Genomic DNA, 23899 nt, shown 5'->3' with positions numbered 1-23899 from the left:
AGCCACCCTAGTTGTTCTTTTGGTAATTGGCCCAAATCTTACGAATCTTTACGAAAAAAAAAAAATAAATCATCCAATAAATTGGTAGTTGAAGACCTGAATCTGCACAATGTGTGAGTAATGGTTAATGTACTCAAACAGAAAGAGAAACTCCCTCCTGGAGATCATGGAACATCCACTAACAGAGACCTGACGACCTGAGGTCTGTTGTCACGTGACCACAAACTACAGCCAGAGACTGTGAAAGTGACCAGGTCTTGCTGCTGACGTCTCAGGATGACGCATACAGATCCGCCCTGAAAACTCCAGCAAAGCCACAGCGAGATGATTTAAGAAGCAGCGCAGCAACGAGCCAAAGAGAAACCGCAAGTCTGCAAATCTGTGTGGCCTCAGAGGGCGGCTGAAAGAACGCAGCAGGAAGAGGATAAATCAGAGATGTGATCCTCCACGACTGGAACAATGTGGGAGAATCTCACAACAGGAACTTTACAGCTCATTCACACTCAGTGGAATCAAAGGAAATCAGAAAACTACATGTGCCTCGGGAGTATCAGATCCTAATAGATTATTCTTTTCAAAAAATCGGGAATTTCATCAAAACTTAAAACTGTTTGGCTAAAAAAACATTAGAAAATTTGATAAATGGTGTGACGCCGACAAAGTGCATTGCAAAATCAATCTATAAAGTCGTCTATAGAGACATCCTGTAGCTTCTACTTTTGAACACAAAGCATCTAACTAGCTGAAAAATATCAGGTGAACATATATTATCATAATATTGTCATGTAATACAATAAATCTTTATGCAGCTGTTAATGTCTTTGAGCTTCGACATTTGTCCTTCCAAATAACAGTGCTCTCTCACTTGCCCCATTATTTATACTAGCTGTTTTATTTTTTATTTTTATATCACATGTGCATCTGTTTATTGTTTTATTGTAATTTTCCCTAGATTTTTGTGCTTTTTAACTCTGACCCTGTATCCACCAGACAAGTAAAAATACTCTCCTTCTCGGTTGATTAGAATTTATTGGTTAAATGCACAAGTGCTCTGTCATTTTCAATCAGCACAACCTGAATGATACATTTATTTGTCAGTCTTTTGCGATATGTATATTGGAATAGAATCTTTATTGTCGTTGGGTTTACAATACATTTAAAGTGCCAGCAGGTCAGTGCAAACAGTCAGAGTATAAGTATTGTTGTAATATTGTAATAACATGACTGGCACCCATCAACGATCACGAGTCACATTAAGGATTTCAACTTAATTTTACTAGTTAGGGAGAAAATCAGCCAAAGCATGCAAGTGTAAAGTTGTACTTTAAACTAAATGCAGAGGATATGAATTATCCCTGACTCGAGTAATAGTAATTATCCATAAAAGTCGAAGATAAACCTATTTTCCTCCAATCCCATTCAGCAAATTGACCCCGCGGCTGTTGAAAACCTCTGAAAGGAAGAGATTTCTGCGGCCTGACACGACCTGTGACCAGTCGGACAAGGACTCAAACTCTTAATCCCACCATCTGCCCTGCTGAGCGTCTGCAGGAAACACAAACATCTCCAGAAACAGAGCGGCGAGAACATTTCATCTCCAGCAGGGGCGACACGAGGAACAAGGAAAAGACGGGAAGCAGGTCGCTCTGAGGAGGCTGAAGAGACGATCTTTTTATTTTCTGTCCTCGAACCGTAACAAATGTTTCACGTGAACGCTTTTATTTATCTATTTTATAAAAAGCTCTTCGAGTTGGTTTGTTTAACAAATACCAGCAGCTTCAACAGAGAAATGACAAAGTATGTCTAATGTTGGTATTCCTCAGACGACTTCCTGTTTGAAGTGAAGCCACATTTGACTATTTATTTATTTTCCACTATTTCTTTGTTCTTGTTGGAAATTCTTAAAAGACTTTTAAGATTTCCGATCGTAAGCTTTTACATTATTTTATGCAAATAAACTTTCTGAACAAACTACGATATGATACAATGTTGTACATAATGACACAATAAGATAACTTGTATCTAATCTAAGTTAGTTTTTATAAAGGATTTAATGCCAGGTCCTCTGCACTCAGCTGGTGAGAATAAAATTCATTTAAAAAGTGTAGTGGCACAACGGACATGTACTCAAAAATATTAGAGTCACAAAGATTCAGAAAACCCCTTTTAGACCTCTGACTTAAACAGAATATAAGAAAGCATACTTGAATTTCATATCACATTACAAAAACAAAGTGTTACGCATCGTGACCGTGGCCTGACCTTTGTTTTCGTTTTTTGTTTGTTGATGTTTTGCTTTGTTTGGGATCTATATGTTCATAAAAAGTTCATAAAAGCATAAAAAGCTAATTGGATAAATACACAATATATATATATATTAATGTATACTGATATCCAAAGACAGACAATATATTATGGTTATAAATATTGGAAACCACACAGGACATTAAGGTATACTACATCACAATACAAAGAAACTTTCCACTCCTGTTCCCTGTTGTAAAGCCGCCACATAAAGTGTTTTACAACTTGTGCATTAGATTTGGTTCTTTTTTACAGGATTCCACCCAGCTACCTCAAATTCAAGGTCGAGACTTAACCTGGGAAGTCACCATTGGGAAAATACAGTAATCACGACACCATACGGTCCAATACGATGCCATCTATTATAATACATTAGATATATTTTATACCAGCAGATCTATTTTAATATTAAGATTGAAAGATGGTATGGACAATAAGAACAGGGATATTCATTGAGAAGTAATGAAACAATGAATACAGGTTCATGTGTTGCACATTTCACTGGTGAAACCCGACTCAAGCAGAGGCCAAGACGAGGCGGAGATTAGAACAAACCCTGATGAATCCAGCTCAGGATCTCTGACACATCATCCCGTCTCACTCTCACAATCTTTACCGTCACTTAAACCCCCGTAAATCAGTCTGTAAACAAAGCTGGAGGTCAGAGTGAGGACGCAACGCCACAAACAAAGAACATATTATAATTCAAAGCTTCCAATCTGCAGCTACACGGCGGGCATATTTTACAACTGAAACTATTGTTTCACTGGAATTCATGACGACCTGAGCATATTCACACGGTGCAATCATTCATTCAATGCAATCAAACATTTGGCTAAGCCCCGCCCCCCCATATGCAAACAAACCGATATTACACAATTTGCGTTCGGCCAATTTAGGTCCCCCATTCACCATCCGCATGCCTAAAGCTGTGGGTGAGAATCTGTTCCTCTTTGTCAGTGCTGCAACCCGTCCAGGATGTAACCTTCCTTCTGCTTGGTGCCTGCTGGAACTGGTTTCACCCTCACTCTGATAAAGACTGATGGGTGGATTAAAACAGTGTTTCCTTGAGAATAATTGTAAAACCCATGACAAACACACAGCGCACTGATTTATTCCCACACAATGAGACACTCACACACACAGAGATCAGGAGTTTGATAAAAAACTAAAAAAAACCACATCACCTTGAAAAGCAGCCGGTGTGAGAAACAGTGCGTTGAGATCCGAACACCTCATGACTTTCCCACCGTACATGTGACACAGAGCTGAACTTTAGCACCAAAAGAAATCCCGATGAAGGTGAAACTCACACAGTGACATGCGAAGGGCCTGTTTGATTAGAGTAACAGAGGGTTTTACTGAAGGAAGGCAGAGAGAAGGTGAAGGAAACCAGATATCAATGAGCGTCTTCCTCACTACTTCTTTCTCTCTACTCCAAGTCAGCCGTGAGATATTTCCCAACTTTTTTTTCCTGCGTCTGCTTCTTCTGATTTGCGCAGTTAGTTTACTTTGTTTGTTTACTACCCAGAATGCATTGCACACTCCATCACGTCCTCTCACCCCGCTCACTGGAAAGACCGTACGTGAACCAAGACCAACGTTTTCAAGGGGACCAGAGATCTCGTTAGACCAGAGTAGTAGTAGACCAGTACTACAATGCTGGATTTTCTCTTATTGAGGTAACTTCAAGGGTTAACACTGGGTTTGCTGTACTACGACGCTCGCTCACTTCTCACCGGGATAAATCACCCCGGTAACTTGCACTGAATGTCTAACCTGCTACGGAGCAGGTTATGTTCTGGATAAGAGGTCAGAGCTCCGCCTCCTGACCAATCAGATTTCTTGGAAAATGACCTGTTTTTATTAAATGTTACTGTCCTACGATAACCAAAAGGAGGAGAGCAAATAAAACAGCCGATCTCTGAGGGGATTAATTGACTCTGAGAGGTTCCTAAGACCTGTAGATACATTTTCCAGAGTTATTCACATGCCAGAGATGTGAGCCTCTGGAGCTCCATGTGGGAGAAGCTGCAGCAGCCCCAACAGCCCCAACAGCTGGAGTCAATATTGTCTTATATATAATAGTTGTGCACAGAACTCTGAACGAAACATTACATATTGGGGCCGTTTACAAGCAAAAACGGGTTTACAGACGATCGTCACGTAAACAGGGTGTAAGAATCAAAAATAAAACACAAATATAACATAATTTTGTTTCTTTAAAAATACTTTTGATGTATTTTGTGTAATTCTGTTAAACTTTTACAAGTTAAGTTTTTTTTTTTTTCTTCTTGTTGCCACTTTGTTAATCTTCATTTACAGCTTTTTTTTAATCCGTCTCTCGCTGAGATTTATTTGATATCAGATAAAAATTAATTCTGTACTATAATAAAAGTAATATACGAGTAGTACAATACTGCAGTAGAATACAAGTGGCGTACGTCTTTATGAGCAATACAGAAATCCAGCAGTGCTTTGTCCAACCTTCACTCTCTCCTCCCAGTGCTCACCCTTCCCCCATTTATTCACTCCTTCTCGATTTGTCCCACCCAGCAACAAACCAATCTGCCCCCCCATCCCCAACCCCCCCACCCCATGCCCGAACACGCCCTGGCTTTTGTCTCCTGCCGCTATCTTCATTTTCAGAGACCTCACATCAATTTGCCCTCCGTAACACCACTGTAACCCCCCCCCACACACACACACACACTCACACACAGTCCTCCCCCATCACACTGCTTTCAGGGAGTGCAGCGCATCGATTCACTCCTTCTGGTTACCACACACTTTCACTCCTGCGTGTGTGTGTGTGTGTGTGTGTGTTTGCGTGTGCGTATGTTTGAGAGAGATGTGGCCTGGCGGACTTGAGGCTGCAGAGGCATTTACGGTGGGGGGTAAGAGCACCCTCCTCCTGCATTATAATGCCTGTGAGGTGACATGTTGGTGCAGAAGATGGATGGAGGGCCGCTGCACCGTTACGCGTGTGTTTTTAATGGCGTGGCTGTAACTAAATGATCTGCACATTCAGCAAAAAGGGAAGAAATAAAAATAGGTGCAAACAACAAGTAGTAAGATTTTGCAACGATGTTCTTCAGCCAGTGAAGCTAAAATCCACATAATGCCTTTCTGATTAAATTTGCTTTTTAAATTGGATTTGTCTCTTTAAGAGCCTCTTTGCTCAGTATTTACCATCCTGTTGTATTTCAAGTTGTCATATTAAAAAAAAAAAGAAGAAAATACTGTCTGGATTTGAATTCAGTTGGAAATATGTAAAGATCTTTGTTGTTCGTACATCCAACTATTTTCCTGCCTCATCTACACTTTATATACGGTGTTGTAAATGATATTTACTACTTGTGTGGTATCTACCATGTAAAAATAAGAATTCTTTTAGTTAGTTTTTTTTCGGTTTTTCTTCTTTCCTGCCTGCAAAATTACTCCAAGATTTCTCCTTTTGCTTGAAAACAACATAAAATCTTCCTTAATTGGTAAGAGCTGGAGTCATTACCAGTCGGCAGACGGGTTTGTTTGTTATTTTTAACTAGAACTACCTATTAGTTTGGGGAGGAGTTACTTTACTAATTTTTGCAGATGAAAAGCAACTAATTACTTGGGAAAGAAGCTTGTGAATTATTTTTAATGGTTTAAAATGTCTGTGACACGTTAGACATCATTAGGCAACATTAGACATTGGGACCGTTGGCACGAGTCTGATAACCGATTGTCACATTCAGCTTCAACAAGAAGAAAGAGCAAGGAAACAATTACAATAAAGTATATTTCACAAAAAAGAAGTAAACTAAATCTGCACATGCTGAGTAGATGAACAATAAAAACAATGTTTCCTCCATTATGTCATGACTCCTGGTCCATTTTCTCCAGGGAGTCGTTCTCTGCTGCGTGTGTGTGTGTGTGTGTGTGTGTGTGTGTGTGTGTGTGTGTGTGTGTGTGTGTGTGTGTGTGTGTGTGTGTGTGTGTGTGTGTGTGTGTGTGTGTGTGTGTGTGTGTGGTTTCATCATGACAACAAACAGCGCCAACAGCTCTGCAGCTTTTTAACCGATTTCACCAACAAAAAAGTCAAAAGCCAATTAAAACCTCACAACCTGTAATATTGTCACTAATTTGATAGTTTGTTTTAACTTAATAACCAGTTACTAACACAATCCGGTTTTTATAGTAAATAAGAGTAATAGTCCCAGAGCTGCCCTGTCCTGGGGACAGCAGCTTATTTTGTTTACAGTAAAGACAACATGTGGATGTAAACCTTTCTAAATTTTAACAACGTCATTATTCACAACCCGGGAAACAGTTTTAACGTTTCAAATACATCCATTCGACTCGTTTCCCACCTGAAGTGGATCTGCAGCATTCTGACACACTAATAAAAGCAAACTGCGAGTAAAGCCGTCCTCAGATGAAACTATAAACCGAGGTGAGAAATGGCGGGTAAATTCCACAACAATAGAGTGCTGCTTGAAATATGCCGAGGCATGCATGTCTGCATGTCTGGAATAGTGATCCTACAGTACAGCAGCTCTCGTCCATCTGCGCTGCTCTGGGTGGGTGTCCAGCTCGATGCATATGAATGAATGAAAGGAGTTGAATCTCCATACAGTTTTTTTTTTCCTGTGTCTGTTGGATTTAGGTGAGTATGAGTCCAGTGATCTTTTATACTGCACACATTCAGGAACGAACAATAAAACCATGTGACGAACATCGTCACAATAAATCTTACTTGATAAGAAATCTTGAAATAAGTTTTCAATTAATAGATTTTTTAAATTTAAGATTACACTGTGAAATCAAGACATGCAAATAAGTAAATAACTTTAAAAGTGAGTCAAATTATCTATCATGTCTAAAAATTTGAATTTGAATCTTGTTAAAAGAATTAGCAGTGTGTACACATGTGGGAGGACAACTCAAAACAACAACAACAATAAAGATAATTAGCCCAATAGAATAATCAGAAATAATCTATTAATAAATCACCCACAAAATGTGGGAGATCTGTGTGTGTGTATATATCTTTTGTCAATGTTTATGAAACGTGGGTTACGAGAACGACTGAACGAAATGTTCCTGGTTCTGCTGCCGAACTCGTGATCAACTTTCCATACGAGTGTCGACTCGCTGCAGAAAACATGCAGTGTAAATGTGATTTTTCTGTTCTGGTGAAAGAAGCTGGAGGAGTGTGAAGAGAAGACGGGCGACATCGCGTCAGATGTGACGAACAGAAACGTGTCCAACAATAAGCTGCGCCCTGCACGCAGTGTGTGTGTGTGTGTGTGTGTGTGTGTGTGTGTGTGTGTTACTATTGAGTAAGGACAGGATGTGTGACGTGGGAGCGCGGCAGAGAAATGGTGTAATGTTCATCTGGCTTCAACGTCAGCTAACACACGATGACCCACAGTGCCAGTCCAGCTTCCTCTTCCTCTTGGGCCTCAGGGCGAGACACACCTCTACCTCCACAGCAGACACACTGTCTGCACAGCATTATGACATTACATGACACGACACGACCAGGAGAAAAAAACCCCCACTGCAGAACAGACGAAGGACATGTGGCCCAAAGAATCACAAAGACACGTCTGGACGGTTTCTTCACAGCAGCATTGACTGTCACTGATCTTCCATTTTCACACAAAAACTAACCGGTTAAGCCACTATTTTGAAGCTGTCTGGAGTCTGTGGTGCAGCAGCAGTTTAATGAATTTCCCATTACCAGATGACCAAGTTCAATCCACAAGAAATGCACTTGTCTTAATCTACAAACATTGGATTTTAAGACACAAAGATTTCCCCTCAGTATTCCCACCGTAAGATATCAGACAAACAAAAGCGGATAAATCATGTCAAACACTGGAAACATGAGGCAAGTTCATATCTAAATCAACAAAGTTGTTAATGGTTGTCGAATGACACAACAATGCCAGTAAACGTGCTTCTTGGATCCGTGCTGCGACCTTCAGCTGATCCACAGTCGCCGTGGTTACAGGGACTGAAAGTAATCTGATTAATTGGCCATATAAACACTTCAATCTGATTATATTTGTACCATCTAATTGAAATTACAATGGGGTCGTAGAAGGTGGTGTAGTCCGGTTTCTCATCTGATCACTGCACATCGGGTTACTTCCTACAGCCGGAGCTTTGCGTTCATGTCTGTGACGTCAGCTCACCAGACGTCATGAGGTTTTGAGAAAAATGGCGGCAGAAGTAGCACAGTAATCTGTGACACGTCACGCACACAAGTGGTGCTTTGATGTCGTAGTAATTTAAAAAACAAAAGTAAAAGAAAAAAGTACCACAAGAAAAATAATTCATTAATTCCACGTTCCGGGTAAAGCCAGATGTAGGATTCTGTGACACAAACAGCAAACGTCCCAGTGCAAAGCGTTATGGGATAGATCCACTGAAATGAATCGGATCACTTGGTGGATATAAACCAACACAACATTCTGATTACTTTATTCAGTGTTTATATGAACGGGACAATCTGATCCTACAATCTGAAAGAATTCAGACAATAAAGTGACCACGTAAACGCAGCTAATGTTGACACATAATTCTTTTGCAGTGTTTCTGCACTTTGGCCATAAAGTCGGGAACAAAAAAAGTTGTCAAAAGTTTTAGAAAATACACATTAAAGATTAAGAAAACAACAACACAGAAATAAACAAGGTCGTAGAGGCTGCTCTAGTTTAACTTACATACTGTACATACCAGCACCCTAATTTAAAATACAACAAAAACCTCCTTTAAAAACAAGCTATGCTGAAACATTTAACTCGTGTAGCGCAGCAGGAGGAGAGGCTGAACGAGCCGACTGTGGGTGAAGGCAGATCACACCCTGCACAGGTCAGCAGTCCACCGCACAAAGACACACAGTCACACATACAACAAGGGCTCGTTTACGTCCTGCGATTAGCCTCAAACATTTGGGGGACCGCAGGAACCCGAGAACCCAGAGAAACCATGTGAGCCACCCTTCCTTCCATCTCTATGTCTCTCCCAGGCCACGTTTGCATTTTCCATAGTGGAATATGGACGCCCCCTTATAGAATAAGGCCCCCCCCCCCAACGTTTGCACTGAAATGTTAGTCAATTTTAACCACATAAATAGATCTGTACATAAACAACAAAATACAATAGATAGTGAATAACATCTTTTTTATAGATAAACTATTAAAGAGTTCTTCTTCAAGAACATGGCTTTACCAGAAGGTGCAGATAGAGTTGGCACAATTTCTATGCCATGGAAAATGGAACCGGGTACTATAATAGACATTAAATACAAGAAGCTAGGCGACTAGTTGGTGCTGTATTGTTTTTTTTGGTAATACAACCAACTACACAATGTAAACATTTAAGTTCCTTAACTTGAAAATGCATCATGTTGCACCTTTATCATCGCAGCATTGCATCAGTCTGAAGTAGCACTGTAGCTCATTATGAGTGTTATTAAAAAAAAAAAAAAAAGCTTCTGTGGGAACAGACCAGAAATTGAAGTTTTTACCTCAGGGCAAGTGTGTGCAAGTGTGAGTGTGTGCGTGTGTGTGTAGGTGTGTGTGTGTTTGTGTGCTTGTGTGCACACGTACGGTCGTCAGCTCTCACAAAAAGGCTAACATGTCTTTCTGTTTGCCACTGCAGGGCAGAGCTTTTGTGTTTCCTTGGACAAGCGGAGAGATTCATGGACTTGCTGTCCTGACATGTTACGGGGAAGCTGGCAGCCACCGAGAAGCTGCTGCTGGCGGCTGGATTCACCTAGAAACACGGCGGATACACGCAGGCCGTAAACAGCTCGGGGCCGTTAATCATCAGGTCTGTCGAGGCCAGCTGAACCGTGCATGATTGGTATAAAATTAGGCGCTCCGCTGTTAGATAACGTATACTGGCCACAATGCATTGCTGATGCGTGCCGTTACGTGCGCACGCCAGCCTAACCCCCGCTGGAAAAGTGTGCCGAGTTACTCAGAGGTCAGCGAAGTGGGCCAGTTACAGGGAAGTTTCCGACGTAAATCCCCAGAGAGGCGATCGCGTTACCGCTGTGCTTGGACTGCCGCGGCCAGGCCGCCCATGAGCAAGTCCGGAGCGGGCTGTGGTCGGCGGGCAGACTCAAACGGGTTCACACGCACCCGGGCAACCTCCAGGAAAAAAAAAAAAAAAGGCTTTAGCAGCTTTCCAGTAAAGGGCTTTGCTCAGGAGCGTGCGCGCTTTCAAAGGGAAATTTAAGGATTTGCTTTTGCTGCTCAGATTACGCGTCTAAGCACCGCGTCACCTTCTGTGTACCGGTTTTTGAGCAGCGCTTTCTAAAATTGCTTTTCCGTCACTCAGTGTGTCACCGTGGCATCGAGCTGGAAGGGAAGACGCACTCACTGCTGCTGCGGTTTAGAAAACACACATATGAGAACATTTTGTTCCAAACAGTGACTGGAATATGGAGCATTTCTGTTTAATGCAAATGAACACTGAAGCACAACACCGTGAGCACTGGCAGGTGATTGTCTGTTCAAAGGCCTGCACCTCTTGTGTTGTGTTCCCGGTTTGCAGTGGTCGTTACTCAAGTGGCTCAAGGAGGAAAAGGCCGTCCTGAGCAGGCATTAAGGTGGAGATTGTTCCAACCGATGAGCTGCTGCTTCTGACAGGAAGCGGTCAGAGTCCACAGTGAAGCTGCTGCCGGGCAGTCGGGTGTCCATGTAGACCGCCGCCCATCAGCCCAAGGCCTAACAAGAGGCTGCGCGGTTTGGCAACACATGACACCAGGATGCATTACGGGAAGAAGGTGAGCTGGCGGAGGCAATGCGATGCTTTAGGCACAAAAAGAGCCATTTATCATCGAGTATGTTTTTCAAGATCAGCGATAAGAGACTTTTTTTTTTTTTTAAACTGATAAAAAGATTTATTTACACATGATTTTGTGAAAACTGCATGGAGCTTAAGCTCCACATGCTGGAGGCAATGTCTAGAAAACCTGCGGTCTGGATCATGTACACTCACCCATGGAAACAGTATTTGATGACGTCTTTCAGCTCATTAATAGCTTTAGAAGTTCACTTAAAACGCTCCAGATCTCAATCCACTACAACATCGGTGAGATGTGGTGGACAAAGTCCTAACAACCAAAGCGCCAGATTACAGCTTTCATCACGTAAATAATCTGCTGCCAACATCTTGGTGGGTGATACAGAGCACAGTTCTTCAATGTGTGTTTCAGGTGGTGCGAGCACATGTGGCCTGAGGCCTGAGGCAGACCGTTTACACTGTCTCAGGCTAACCACCTGAGGTCAGATTGTGTTACTACGTCTCCATCGGATCCACTAAATGGCAGTTATGAGTCACCAGCTTGTGCCGGACGGTTCCTCTGCCCGGTGTCTCTGCAGACTTCCCGGCAGGACGTCCATCTTCTTTTCCAGAGTTTCTTCGTAAAGTTGAATAGTTTTAAAGACTGTAAAACTCAGACTGGCACATTTTCTTAAATGAAAACGCGGTGCGCACCGATGACGTATACATGCAACATATTTCCTTGCGACGCCACCGTCCCAGGATGCATGCAGTTGGCGCTACAAACCTCGGGAAGTGGTGTGAGTGAAAGCACCTTGGTGCCTGTTCAGGGCTCGCCACCTGTGATCGGATCACCTGAAACACACGCCAATGCCAGGTCTGAACGGGGCCCTGCACAGGTCCAGGGGAGTCAGAGGTAAAAGGGGGTTAAAAAGGGGGACCTACAAAATATCAAGGCTACACAAACTCGGCCATCTGGGTCGTTTAAATCATCGTTTTTTCAGACCGAATGAGCTGAATCTGCACCGACTCGACGGTTGTTTAAGCTGACATGATCGCAGCTGGCGCTATGACTCCCCAAATATCAGGCACAGTCCGACATTGGTTGCGGGCTTACGAATGACACCTCGGCTGTCCCAGAACGGCACACAAAGATTTGAGCCACGGCCGCGGATTTTAAGAACGATTCTCCCACTGTCCGACCTTTAGTCTCATACAGCCAAAAATCTCGCTGTTGGTTGGAGCCTTAAGGCGAGTCTTCATGATGTCGTGGTACCAAGTTAAATCTCGTTTGGCAGGGGATTCACGCGTCAGCGTCGAGTCTTGGTGTCAACACAGTTTGTTTTCCTGCCGGGCAGAGTGGGTGTAATTGTAGTTAAGAGGTTGGTCTGAGATCGTTGAACAGGTGGTGTTTTCTGGATATCAGGCTACCGTGTAGAGAATGACGCTGTTCATGGAGCGAACACACTTACAAAGCCACCCTGCAGATGAATATAAAAGAAGCCGGGACCCTCGTAGTCGGAGCGCACAGTCGAGTTGTTGTGTTCATTGTGTGACAAACTCTTTTTCTTTTGTGGGAGTCTCGGGTGTCGACTTACTGGCCGCAGAGTTTCTGCTCAGGCCCCGAGTGCAGACACAGTGTCTGCTCTTCCTGTTTCTCTAAAGTGTCCATCTGCTGTCAGTATCCTATCAGCCACAAGATTACAACCACCTCAATCTGGGTTAAAAGTCATTATATTGATGGTTTCCATCGAGTTTGTGTATTTTTACATGTAATTTCTCTTGTTGTGCAGGTCTAATGAACAAAGCAAATCTTGTAGGTCTTTCTGTTGTCGTTGTCAGGCTGCATGTGATAAGGACAGTATCATGTGGCCTGTGTCTACATGTCATCACGTTGTCCTTGTTAATAAGAGGAAATCTGAAACTGTCAGTGTTGTGTAATCACTTCCTGCACATTTCCGCCACACAGTTTTTCAAATGCAGCACAAACTTGTTGTGAAGGATTCCTGCTCGTCCACCATCATTTGCATAGTGTTCAACAACTTTTTATCTGTCATTAGTTTACACATCCCTAGATAAACCAGTTTCATGTGTACAACCTATAGAACCGAGATAAATGAAAGGGTGAAGATATACAAGAGACTTGTGACAGTTTAAGAAAAACTAAGATAATTTTTCTGTCTTCTGATTATCCTTTATTTATAGAAATCTTTTTAGACCTTGTTTACTGATGATTGAGGAACATAGCAATTGCTGCCGCCAGGACTTCTTTTTAGTTCTTCTTATAGTTTCCTGTTGTTGACAAACGTCCTAAAAGACCTATTTGAAACAGACTTCTGCTTCTGTTATCCGACTTCCTAACTCAACAACTTCAAGGCCCCAATAAAAAGTGAAGGAGAAGTGTTTTAGTTGGCACCCCGAAAGTATATCTGATGTCGGTACTGCCATCATTTGCAGAGGAGACGCCTAAAAGTTTCATATGCATGACAATACTGGGGGCGGGGCTTAGAAAGTGAGCCTTCATTTGTATGAGGTGCAGAATCAGGACACGCCCTCAAACACAGAATGAACCATGAGATGTTTTATACAGAAATTTGCTGGAAAATTACTTAAAATAAAATTGGGGGGATTATTATTTTTGAAAGGACCACGAGATAAATGAACACATTACAAAAACAGGATTTGTGTTCACAATTTGGCGTGCATATTTCTCACAAACATAAATCCCAGACTTTTTATGATGTTTAAAAATTCCAAAATGAGTAGCGTGATTGAGTTTTCAATCAATGTAGAAATGATTACAGTGGCCTCCAGGACTTGTCCAATCAGGGACCAGCATGTCACACATGTGTAACGTGCAATAAGATGCACACTGATGTTCAAGATATTGAACTGCTTCTTGGGCGAAAAGGAGCAGAAGCCGTCACTTATTGAAGTGAAAGCGAAATAAATCTATCAGTCACATTATGAAACAGTAGATGAGACCGACTGTCATGATGTCGCCCTGCATTGATCCAGATGTTACCAGGATGGTCATGTGTTCAGGCATATGAAGTTTCACTTCACCTCGGAGAAAACGGCAATGCTGTTAGTGTATTTGACTCAGACTGCAGACGGAAATAAAAAAGAATGTGAGTAGAAATAAGGACTGTGAGGATCTGACTCACACAAAACAGATTGTCGTCAATACAGTGAAACAGACACAGCAAAAACATGTTGGCTCCACCAGTGATTGGATCTTGTTTTTAAATTATAGAAGTAACATCTTTTAAGTAAAAAAGTCAGAAAAAGAGTGAGGTAAAAAAATAAATAAATAAATAAAGGAAGTTCTCTCTCGATTCTGGTTTGTGCTTGTGGTCACTGTGGCATTTTCATCATTTAACCAAAAGATTCAAACAAAACAGCGATTAAACTGCTTCAACAACAAGGCAGCACGTTTCACTAAATGTCCCGATGTTCGATTATTATAGTGGGACTTTTACCAGCTAAGAACTCACCAACAGCAAATGAAATGTAAACTCAATTTGAAAATACATCACTTTTTTGGAGATTCAAATCAAACTTAATACCAGTCTGTCCCATGGGGGTCTACAACCTGCGGCTCTTCAGCGCCTCTGAAGCAGCTCCCTGAAGCTTTCAGAAGATGCAATGGAAATAAACATTTGCTTTCATTTTGATTTAATTTGGATTCCACACTGATGTTCAATAAAGGTCTAATCTTGAGGCTAAAAACAGCTAAATACGGCAAAATGGCTAAAAATATCCAGAATAGCTGGATTTGTGAATAAAAAAAAAAGAAAAGTGAATTATTCAAAAAGAAAAAACAAATAACGGCTACAAAAGCTAAAATAAATCTAAATTGTACCGGTGACACTGAATGAAAGCAAACCCTGGTTTTGTATTTCATTTGGTGGAAAATAATAAAAAAACGCATCTTTTGGTCATAAAGGTTGCAGATCTCTGCTATATCTCTTCAAATATGAACTTTTCTGACACCGACATGCCTATAAAATCAAAATTAATAGTCCTAAAAGGGTTAATAATGCTTGGATGCACTTAAGAAGTTTTCCAGTTTGGAGTCGTCGTCTCGACTTGAACCACTTCTCTTGGTGCGCAGACTTCTCAAAAGGTCTGCGTTTGGTCACACGGTGGTTTTGGGAACGGATCATTACGGAGCAATGTCTCTGCGGAGACAGCGAGAAAAATCTACGTCCAGCCAAGAAGTGACTCAGCGCTTTAATCCGCTGCTGATCTGTTGATCCAAACAGAATAACTCTGACCCCGACTCGGTCTGGTCTGATGATCACAGCCCTGCGCTGCATGATATGCTGAGTAATGCGGCAGAGCTCCAGAAAGGGTGCGTGCGTGCGTGTATGTGTGTGTGTGTGTGTGTGTGTGCGTGCGTGCGTGCGTGCGTGCGCGGCTACCGCTTTCACATTTGTGCCATCTGGTCGTAAGACATTATTTTCAAGCAGTAGCACGATACTGTAAAACTGTTGGCAGTGACACCACTGGGATTTCTGTCAGCGTATTCTTATCGTCTATCGGTTTACCCAGCTCAGGGTCACATGACACAACCTGAGAAAACCTCAGCATGCACAGAGAGAACATGCAAACTCCAGACAGGATCACACCGTTCAGCTTGGATTTGAACTGAGTCAAGAGTGCTGACCACTGGATTCAGAGTCATTAAAGGGCCCGTTTTGTCACTCGTCGAAAATATGCTGCCATTTTTTTCATTGCCAGACTTGTTTCCACCATGTTGACTCATTCCCGTCAAACGTCAAAGAGAAACGAATTTATAGGCTAAATGGCTTGCTAGTCAAAACCAGAAACATTAGTTAGGTTTTTTTTTTTTTTTTTTTAATTGTCGGTACTAAAACTGTCATGTAGCTGCCTACCACTAGTTGGGACCTTAGAGCCATCAGGCAAAGCCCCTACTGACGACAGTAGACTGCAGTTTTAAAGGTTTGGTCCTGAATTTCAGTCTAAAAGTTCCTCTAGTGATTCTACTGACAATCAGGTTATTTCCCTACATGATGTCATGAAGGGAAAATCTCTGAATCTCCTGTATCAGAACACATTTGCTTAAAAGTGGAGCAAGTGAAGGAGATGACAGACTTTCTTCCCTTCTGGGGCCTCGTACAGGCTGTGGAGACACATATTACTGTTAGAAAACCATTACACAGTCAATTTTGCAAAATAGAGGACCTTTAAAACTACAGGAAGTGGGAAGGTGGAGAGAGGTCACCGTTTGTTAGGAAATGAATGAAAACAAGGCACCATCTTAGCTGCATCAGGAAGGACTGGCATACAGTCACTCCACCGGAGTAATGCACGACCACGTTATACTCAAGTACTTCACTATAATCCTGAATAATCTTGGATGATGTTTAAAATACCCAGCGAGAAATGTTGACAGTTTTTGACCATTTTTCCTTTTAGATTAATCTAGTGTTGTTTTAAACTATTGTTTAGCTGAGGGAGGAATTAGTGGCCAGGAACATCCTTAATTAATACTGATCTAAGATTGCAATAATCTAAATGTAATATTGTACGGAAAAAGTTTGTCAATTAGCCCACAGTTGTAAATGTAAATCCATTGATAGTTGGGAATTTGCCTCCTGTAAAAGCCCAGATTGCTTTAGTTTTATACAGTATTGTTCATCAATCATAATCTACAGTACTGTAAAACCACATAGCACCAGGGTCATTAATATTCTAAATCCAGCTCATTTTGATGGCATTATTTTTCAGTAACTTAAAATTCTAAGCTGAAAAGTAGAAACTCACACAATTGCTGCTACTTGCCGTTTGCCTGAAACTTTTAAATCACACTTCCTGTCGGTAAATCCTGAGAAATCCACTTAAAAGCCACGTTGGGTTTGAAAACAATGCAGATCTTCTCGGTATAATCGGGTATAATCAAACAAAGCTGCTCTGAGAAGAATTCGTCAATGATCACATTTTAACTCATGAATCGAAGGGTTAACCCTGTACTTCCAGAAAAACCAACAGGGTTCAGCGTCCTTGGCGGTACGTACTCAGGCCGTACAGTACATGTTGGCGTGAGCAGCCTGACGGCCACACTGACTCATTCTCTGGGAATTTATAGGAATCTGAACAACGAGTCCTGCAGAGGACGAAGAAAATCCATCAGCTTCTGTGTAATTTCCTCTAATGAAAAACAGAGGCAGCGTCGGTACAGAGGACGACATATCACTGTAATTCTGTTTGATAATCACTCGTTTACATGGTTTGACGGAGAGGAAGAGGAGACGCGGCTCATTAGTGAGCGTGTTTAATAGATGTAGGCAGTGTTATGCAAGTTACTGAAAATAACACATTGATTACGGTTAATAGTTACTTCTCGTCATGCTTAATATTTATCAGCAAAATTACAGTTGTTCCAGAGAAAATGTGGTGACGGTCAAATTTAAAGACCATTGTTTCTGTCTGGATTAATCAGAATTTGGAACTGTAGTTACAAGTTGCTTATTTGATAAGTGATCTTTTTTTTTTTTTTTTACTGTAAATTGATGTTAAAATAACCGGTGTTAGCCAGTTTAAAGACTGCATACACAATGAATTCAGGAGGAAGTTAGATCAGTTAAAGAGAGGAAGATGCTCTATAATCTGGATGTTATTGTGAGGAAGATGCTCTATAATCTGGATGTTATTGTGAGGAAGATGCTCTATAATCTGGATGTTAGAGGATGAAGATGCTCTATAATCTGGATGTTAGAGGATGAAGATGCTCTATAATCTGGATGTTAGAGGACGAAGATGCTGTATAATTTGGATGTTAGTTGGAGGAAGATGCTCAATAATCTGGATGTTAGTTGGAAGAAGATGCTCGCTCAATCACCGGATGTGATGTGAGGCAACTTCCTGTTTCGACTTCGAGTTTGAAGAGTTTGAGTTTACACGACGATTCCAAGTAAAATACGACAGTTGAACATAAGACATGCATGACAGCAGCGTAGGGAGTCCCTGAAAACAGGATTCTTTTAGAAAGACTGCTTCCAGAGTGCAAAGTTTCCAAAAAGAATAGGTCTCTCTCTCTCTCTCTCCAAGAGTAAATAGGGAAAATCTGAAACACCAAGTGCTGCACATGTGCACTACGGTTGCAGAACATAGCTTTTCCCCACATTTGCTCTGAGACAGAAAACGGTAACGATGGAAGATTCAGACTATTAGTTCCCTTCTTTCTTTCAAATTTAACATTGCTTCTCTAACAAAGATCATTACTACACCATCATCTGCATAAGAGAAGACATTTCTTGCACCCAGCGTCGTACAGTCAAGGACTATACAATGAAGGAAGACAATTTAGCAGTTTTATCTGCTCTTATAGTTTTAAATCTTTTTAGATAATTTTGCATTTTTTCTGTTTTGTGTGTGTGATTTATTTTCCTTTTAAGTTTTTCTCATGATTTTACACATATTAGCAATTGTATCTCTTTCTGGCTATTTTAAGTTTTCAGAGGACTTTTAGCCGCTGATCTCGAGGGTTTTTAGATGAGAAATCTGGGTTTCTTGTGACAGTTATTGTCCTTTTGAAGTCAATTAATCCTGTAAATAGATTTTGTACCAAAATGTACAATATTTCCACACATATTCAGCACAGGAACAAGAGCAAGAGGCGGAGGACAGCGATGCAGCCGACGTCAAGTGTTTGGTTCTGGTTTGTGTGACTCCAGTTCAGAGGTAAACACGAGGGAGTCGGGAGGACAGAGGGAACACAGTGTGCAAACATGCAAACTGTGACGTATGTGGAAGACGCGCCGGCAAAGACGTCATGAGTGCCGCCGCAGACCGCCGGCTGTACGCGGCGATAAAGATCCCAGAGGACGACAACAGACGACAAACGGCTTGTTCACGACGGCCTGCGCCGTGCGGGAAGTTATGAAGCGGAGCGTGAAAGCGCCACACTTCTTGTCACGTACCAAACACACCATTCAAGCGCTGACGGGCTAAAACACAAGTTTTCACATCAAAGCTGCGTGAACTTACTGGAGCTTTGACCTCCGGAGACCACGGTCCTGCTCGACAGTCTGCAAGGGACCTCGATCGGCCTCAAGGTTAAAATCACAATGGATCATCATGGATCATAAACACCGTTTAAAATAGCAGGGCGGCGATGTAAAACATAAAGTGTCCTTTAGCAACGTTGTAGGGAAAACTATTACAAGTTCACTTTCTGACATTTGTCGTGCATATCTGGTCAGAAACGTTCAGATGCAATGGGAGAGACCGAACAAGTCCCTCAAAAGCAGAATTTTTGAATTTTCTAGCAAATATCTGGACCCTATTCTGGTATTTAAAAGCAGCTGAACATGAAGGGTTTTAATCCCAAAAAACGTCAGAGGGAGACTGATCCTCACCCTGTAGAATCATCGGTTTTTGGAGGGTTTGGTTGAAACCTGGTTCCAGGAGTGTGAATCAATTAAAAAGTGTTAAACTCATTCAGCTCAGGATTAATCTCACTACTTGTGAACTTGTAAATGAGACATCAAATCACCAAATTTACAGAGATCGTGTTGCTAAATTCAGTTTTGAAAAGTGTGCACCTTCATTCTTTTCTGAAGAACAACCTGGTAACTTTGTGAAGTAGAATTGACCTTTAGTGAAGCCCCGCCCCCAAATGCAAAGGAAGCAATAGTTTATTTTAACTATCGTGTCATACCGAATACACGCTGGACAGATTTAACTCTTTCATCCACTGCATGATGGAAGAGACGTCGTCCTCAGATGTTACCGATTTCAGTAATGAATACACACATATATATATATATATATATATATATATATATATATATATGTATATATATATATACATACTATATGTGTTTTTATCATTTTAGTTTCAACTGTGTTTGCTATATTTGTATTATATGTAGCGTTGACGTATCTATTTTTAATCAATGCACTTTAGTCCACTGTGGTTAATTGAAAGTGCTTTATAAATAAAGTTGCTTGCAGACTGTCTCTCTCACGCGCCAAACAGCTTTATTTTTGTCAGGACCACAAAAGTTGTCTCCTTGGTACTGGAGGAGGGAAATAGTGTCGGAGTCCCTCCAACATGCTGAATTAATAAAAATCGTGATTAAATTGATTTAAAACGGTGTTTATGGGGCCTTTACAATTGAAATGTGTATATTCTTATCATTATCCATCAAAATTTCTTTTTTAACCATTATTTTGAAATGGTGGACAAATGTTTGTTCTCTAAAAAAGCTCGCCCCACTTTTGCTGTTTAGATTTAGTTTAATTTCTGTGTTTCACATTGTATTTCTGCACTTTGGTGACCCCGACTCAGGTTTTTTTGTTTGTTTGTCACGTGACCAAATATTTCTTTATCTCGTTCTGCGGAATACTATTGATGTTTTGAAAATGGTCACGCAGGTGAAGGACTTGGCACATGCATAATCCCTGACATGGATTGAGGGTGGGGGAGGTGGGGGGGGACAACATCGCCACCAAGAGCTGCTTGAAGTCAGACAAGTCCAACAATCACGTTTCGTAGCCGATTCCAGGCTTCAAAGACGTTTTCTTTGAAGTTATGAATGTTCATTTTCCTAATTCCGTGTTACGCAGAGAAAATTGCATGATTGAAAAACCAAAGCAGCCACTGCAGTTATTGTTTTCTCACAGTAAAGGGCTAATTTCATCATCGGCAGCAGCACTCAAGACATACGAGTGGATTTTTTGACAAATAAGGAGCCGCATTGAACACTTAATGGGTACTATTATTAGTTTACTGCTCCACCGCGCTCTGGGGAAAATGTTTCATTGCCCCTGTGGTTATTAAACCGAAGGAACCACCAGTGGTACGAGCTCCTTTTTAGATCTGAGAGACAATGTGGCCGAGAACAGCGTGTTCACAAAACACACAAAACAAAATCCTGCAAAGATTCATCCAAAAAAAATAAAAAATTAAAATTGGGAGTTTCCTCTTGTTGTGACTAACACTTAATCTCATCGAAGACTATCATCACTTGCTGGAGTTTCACATTTGGGTGTGACCTGGCACCGACTGTCCAAACCAGCTGCAACAGGTTGACATTCATGAGGGAAATGAGAGGAACCTTTTGGATTCGTGCGACTTCTGAACGCGCAATAAACACATAACTGTCACAGTCCAGAGTGAGGCGGCAGGTTGAGGAGGAGGGACGATGGAAGCATCGCTTCCCGATATCTACATGTCATGTTCAGTGTTGTGCAAGTTACTCAATTTAGTAACTAATTACAGCTACAAGTCGCTTCTTTAGAAAGTACTTCTCAAATTACTGCAAATAGGACGTAATGAAAACAGCGTGGGTCAGTTTAATGACTGAGTCACTCATTAAGTTCAGGTGAGGTTACATCAGTTAGAGGGAGGAAGATGCTCTATATGTCTAGATGTTAGTGGGAGGAAGATGCTCTATAATCTATATGTTAGTGGGAGGAAGATGCTCTATAATCTGGATGTTAGTGGAGGAGGATACTCTATGATCTGCACATTGTCTTGCCGAGTAATAATACGATTTGCTATGAATAATAAAACACTTATGGAGATTATGCTAATGTCTTTGTGCTTTGAGATTAATCTGGATGTTAGCTTTTCGTGGAAAATAAAAGCGCATTCATAAAATGATGACAAGGAGAAGAAGCATCAGAACTGGACACAGACAGACAAACCGCTCAGAGAAGACACTCTTGTCATGGAGCTGCTCATGTTTATCGTAACTCCTGTGGATTCATACTAGTGAAGGTGTCTCTAATTGTCAATGAACCTGCCGAGAAGACTGAGCTGGAAGTAAGAGGAATAACTAACTACCCTGCTAAAGATTCAGTCAGTGAACAGGAGAGCGACTGCAGCTCTCTGATTGCTAAAGCTTCTCAGCTCTCACCTCCCAAACCAAAAAAAAAGCACAGTCACTGTGGAAAAAGCACAATAAGGAAGGTGGAGAAACGAGGTTACTGCAGGATAAACTCTGCAACTGGTGCGCTAGATTCTCACAGTGCCTCCCCGGGCGGACACACCGACGACATACCCTTTAAATAATCTTTAGAAACAGGAGGGTAGGGTCGAGAAGGGAAGTGGCTCTTTGTTTGGAGCCTGAAACCCAGGAGGAGTGAGTGAATCGTCGGCCGGTGTGTGAGTCAGGAGGTGCCCTTGAGATGAAGGTGCGGACTCTGCACAGCAGCAACACTAACGACAGGCTGAGCGCCAGGACATCAGAGGAGGGTCACTTTCTTTACAAGCATCCGCAGTAAATGGTAAATGGCTGGAAGGAGACATTCAACACACACACACACACACACACACACACACACACACACACACACACACACACACACACACACACACACACACACACACACACACACACACACACACACACACACACACACACACACACACACACACACACACACCAGCAGGAAGAACCAGGCGAGCCTGACACAGCAGATTTTGCTGCCCACTGATGTGCCTGACAGTTTCTTTACAGACAGGATGGAGGGGGAGGCAGAGAGGAGAAGAAAGTAAGGTGATGGGAGAGGGGGAGAGGAAGAGAGGGTGGGTGGGGGGATAGAGTGGAGGTATGGGTTGGGTGTGGAGGTGGCTGGGTGGCCTTACATCAGATGCATGAATTATTGATCAGCTGGAGAGGAAGACAAACACTGGAGACACAAGTGGAGGTGAAAGGTTTCTCTTAAGCAACTATTTCTTATATTTGCGGTTTTTATGCCAGTCTGAGGGTCTCCTCCTCCCATGTCTTCCATCTCTATCATGTGTGTCCTTTCGCAACCCGTCCCAGAGGAGAGAGGTGGAGATAAGCGCGTCTGGTCTGCGTCTCTCTCTGTGCACATGTCGGACTAATCTGAGGGCCCGAGGCTTGAGGAGGGGGATTTTCGTGATCGGTGTATTCAAAGGAACAATGCAATCTAATCATAACCTCCTACCCTTGTCGCTGGAGGTGACAAACTGTTCGCTTTATCTACTTACGTGGTCCGGGTTCCGCTCGTTCCCAGGCAGCGCCGTGCGTAAAGACATGCTCGTCCCTGAGTGCGCTCCGCTCCTGCGTCCAAACGTGTAGGTCTGTCAAGGTTAGCCTGGCTATCAGTCCCAGCAGGGTAAAAAAATAAAGAAAAAAGAAGAAGAAAAAAACCTGCTTCTCTTCTCATACAATCCTCATTGTCACAATCCGCGAAGGCAGCACAGATCACCAGAGATCCAGCTTAAATTGGTGCGTAAAAAGCGAAAAAACACACATTGGAGAGCTACAGACACCTCATATCTGTCTGCTGTGGTGGAGGAAAAAAACAAAAACAGTGAACCCACCCCCCCCACTTCTTTTCACTTCCCCCCCCCCCCCAAAGTCCCTCCCAGACGCTACCGTGTCATTTCTGTGGAAACAGGCTGCGATCGGCGGCCAAACAATACCGGCGGCGGCTGGCTCTCAGCTGCATCGTCCGGGGCTGGAAAACCGGAGAAAACACCAGCATGAAAGCAGCTGACCGAGCTCGAGAAACACGAACAGACCTCGAGTTCCTGCTTCCCTCTTAAAGGTCGTAAAATGTGGATTTCTGGGTGATAAATAACCAGAAAAAAAAACAAACAAAAAAAACGCGGCGCTCCAAAGATACGATGAGTTAAACAGAACCGTGAACCGGAGGAGGAAGACGCACCGGGCCTCCGGTGATCAATCAATGGCAAACTGCGGGTGCGTTAAAGAGAAAGCGGCGGATGTGCAGTCGGTCCCCGGTCCTTCCCCTCCGGTCCAGTCTGCCCCTGTGTGCCCCTCGGGCGGATCGGCTG

The 23899-nt window shown here is 42.2% G+C and overlaps 2 protein-coding genes across 2 annotated transcripts in view; both read right to left on the bottom strand.

Moving 5' to 3' along the window:
* Positions 1–23292, bottom strand: part of mark4b (MAP/microtubule affinity-regulating kinase 4b) — a gene marked incomplete at its 3' end in the record, with an annotated part of 64775 nt that extends 41483 nt beyond the window's left edge. Inside the window, exon 1 of the mRNA XM_080459046.1 lies at positions 23087–23292. Coding sequence (XP_080315172.1) covers positions 23087–23134 — 48 coding nt within the window. The 5' untranslated portion in view covers positions 23135–23292. The remainder of the gene's footprint in view (positions 1–23086) is intronic.
* kcnk6 (potassium channel, subfamily K, member 6) overlaps positions 1–23899 on the bottom strand; it is a 242276-nt gene that overhangs the window by 18373 nt on the left and 200004 nt on the right. The gene's annotated exons all lie outside the window — the stretch shown is intronic.

Source organism: Lipophrys pholis (genome assembly GCF_963383615.2).
Source record: "Lipophrys pholis genome assembly, chromosome: 3".
In the NCBI taxonomy this organism is placed as follows: Eukaryota; Metazoa; Chordata; class Actinopteri; order Blenniiformes; family Blenniidae; genus Lipophrys; species Lipophrys pholis.
This window is presented reverse-complemented; position numbering and strand designations above follow the sequence as displayed.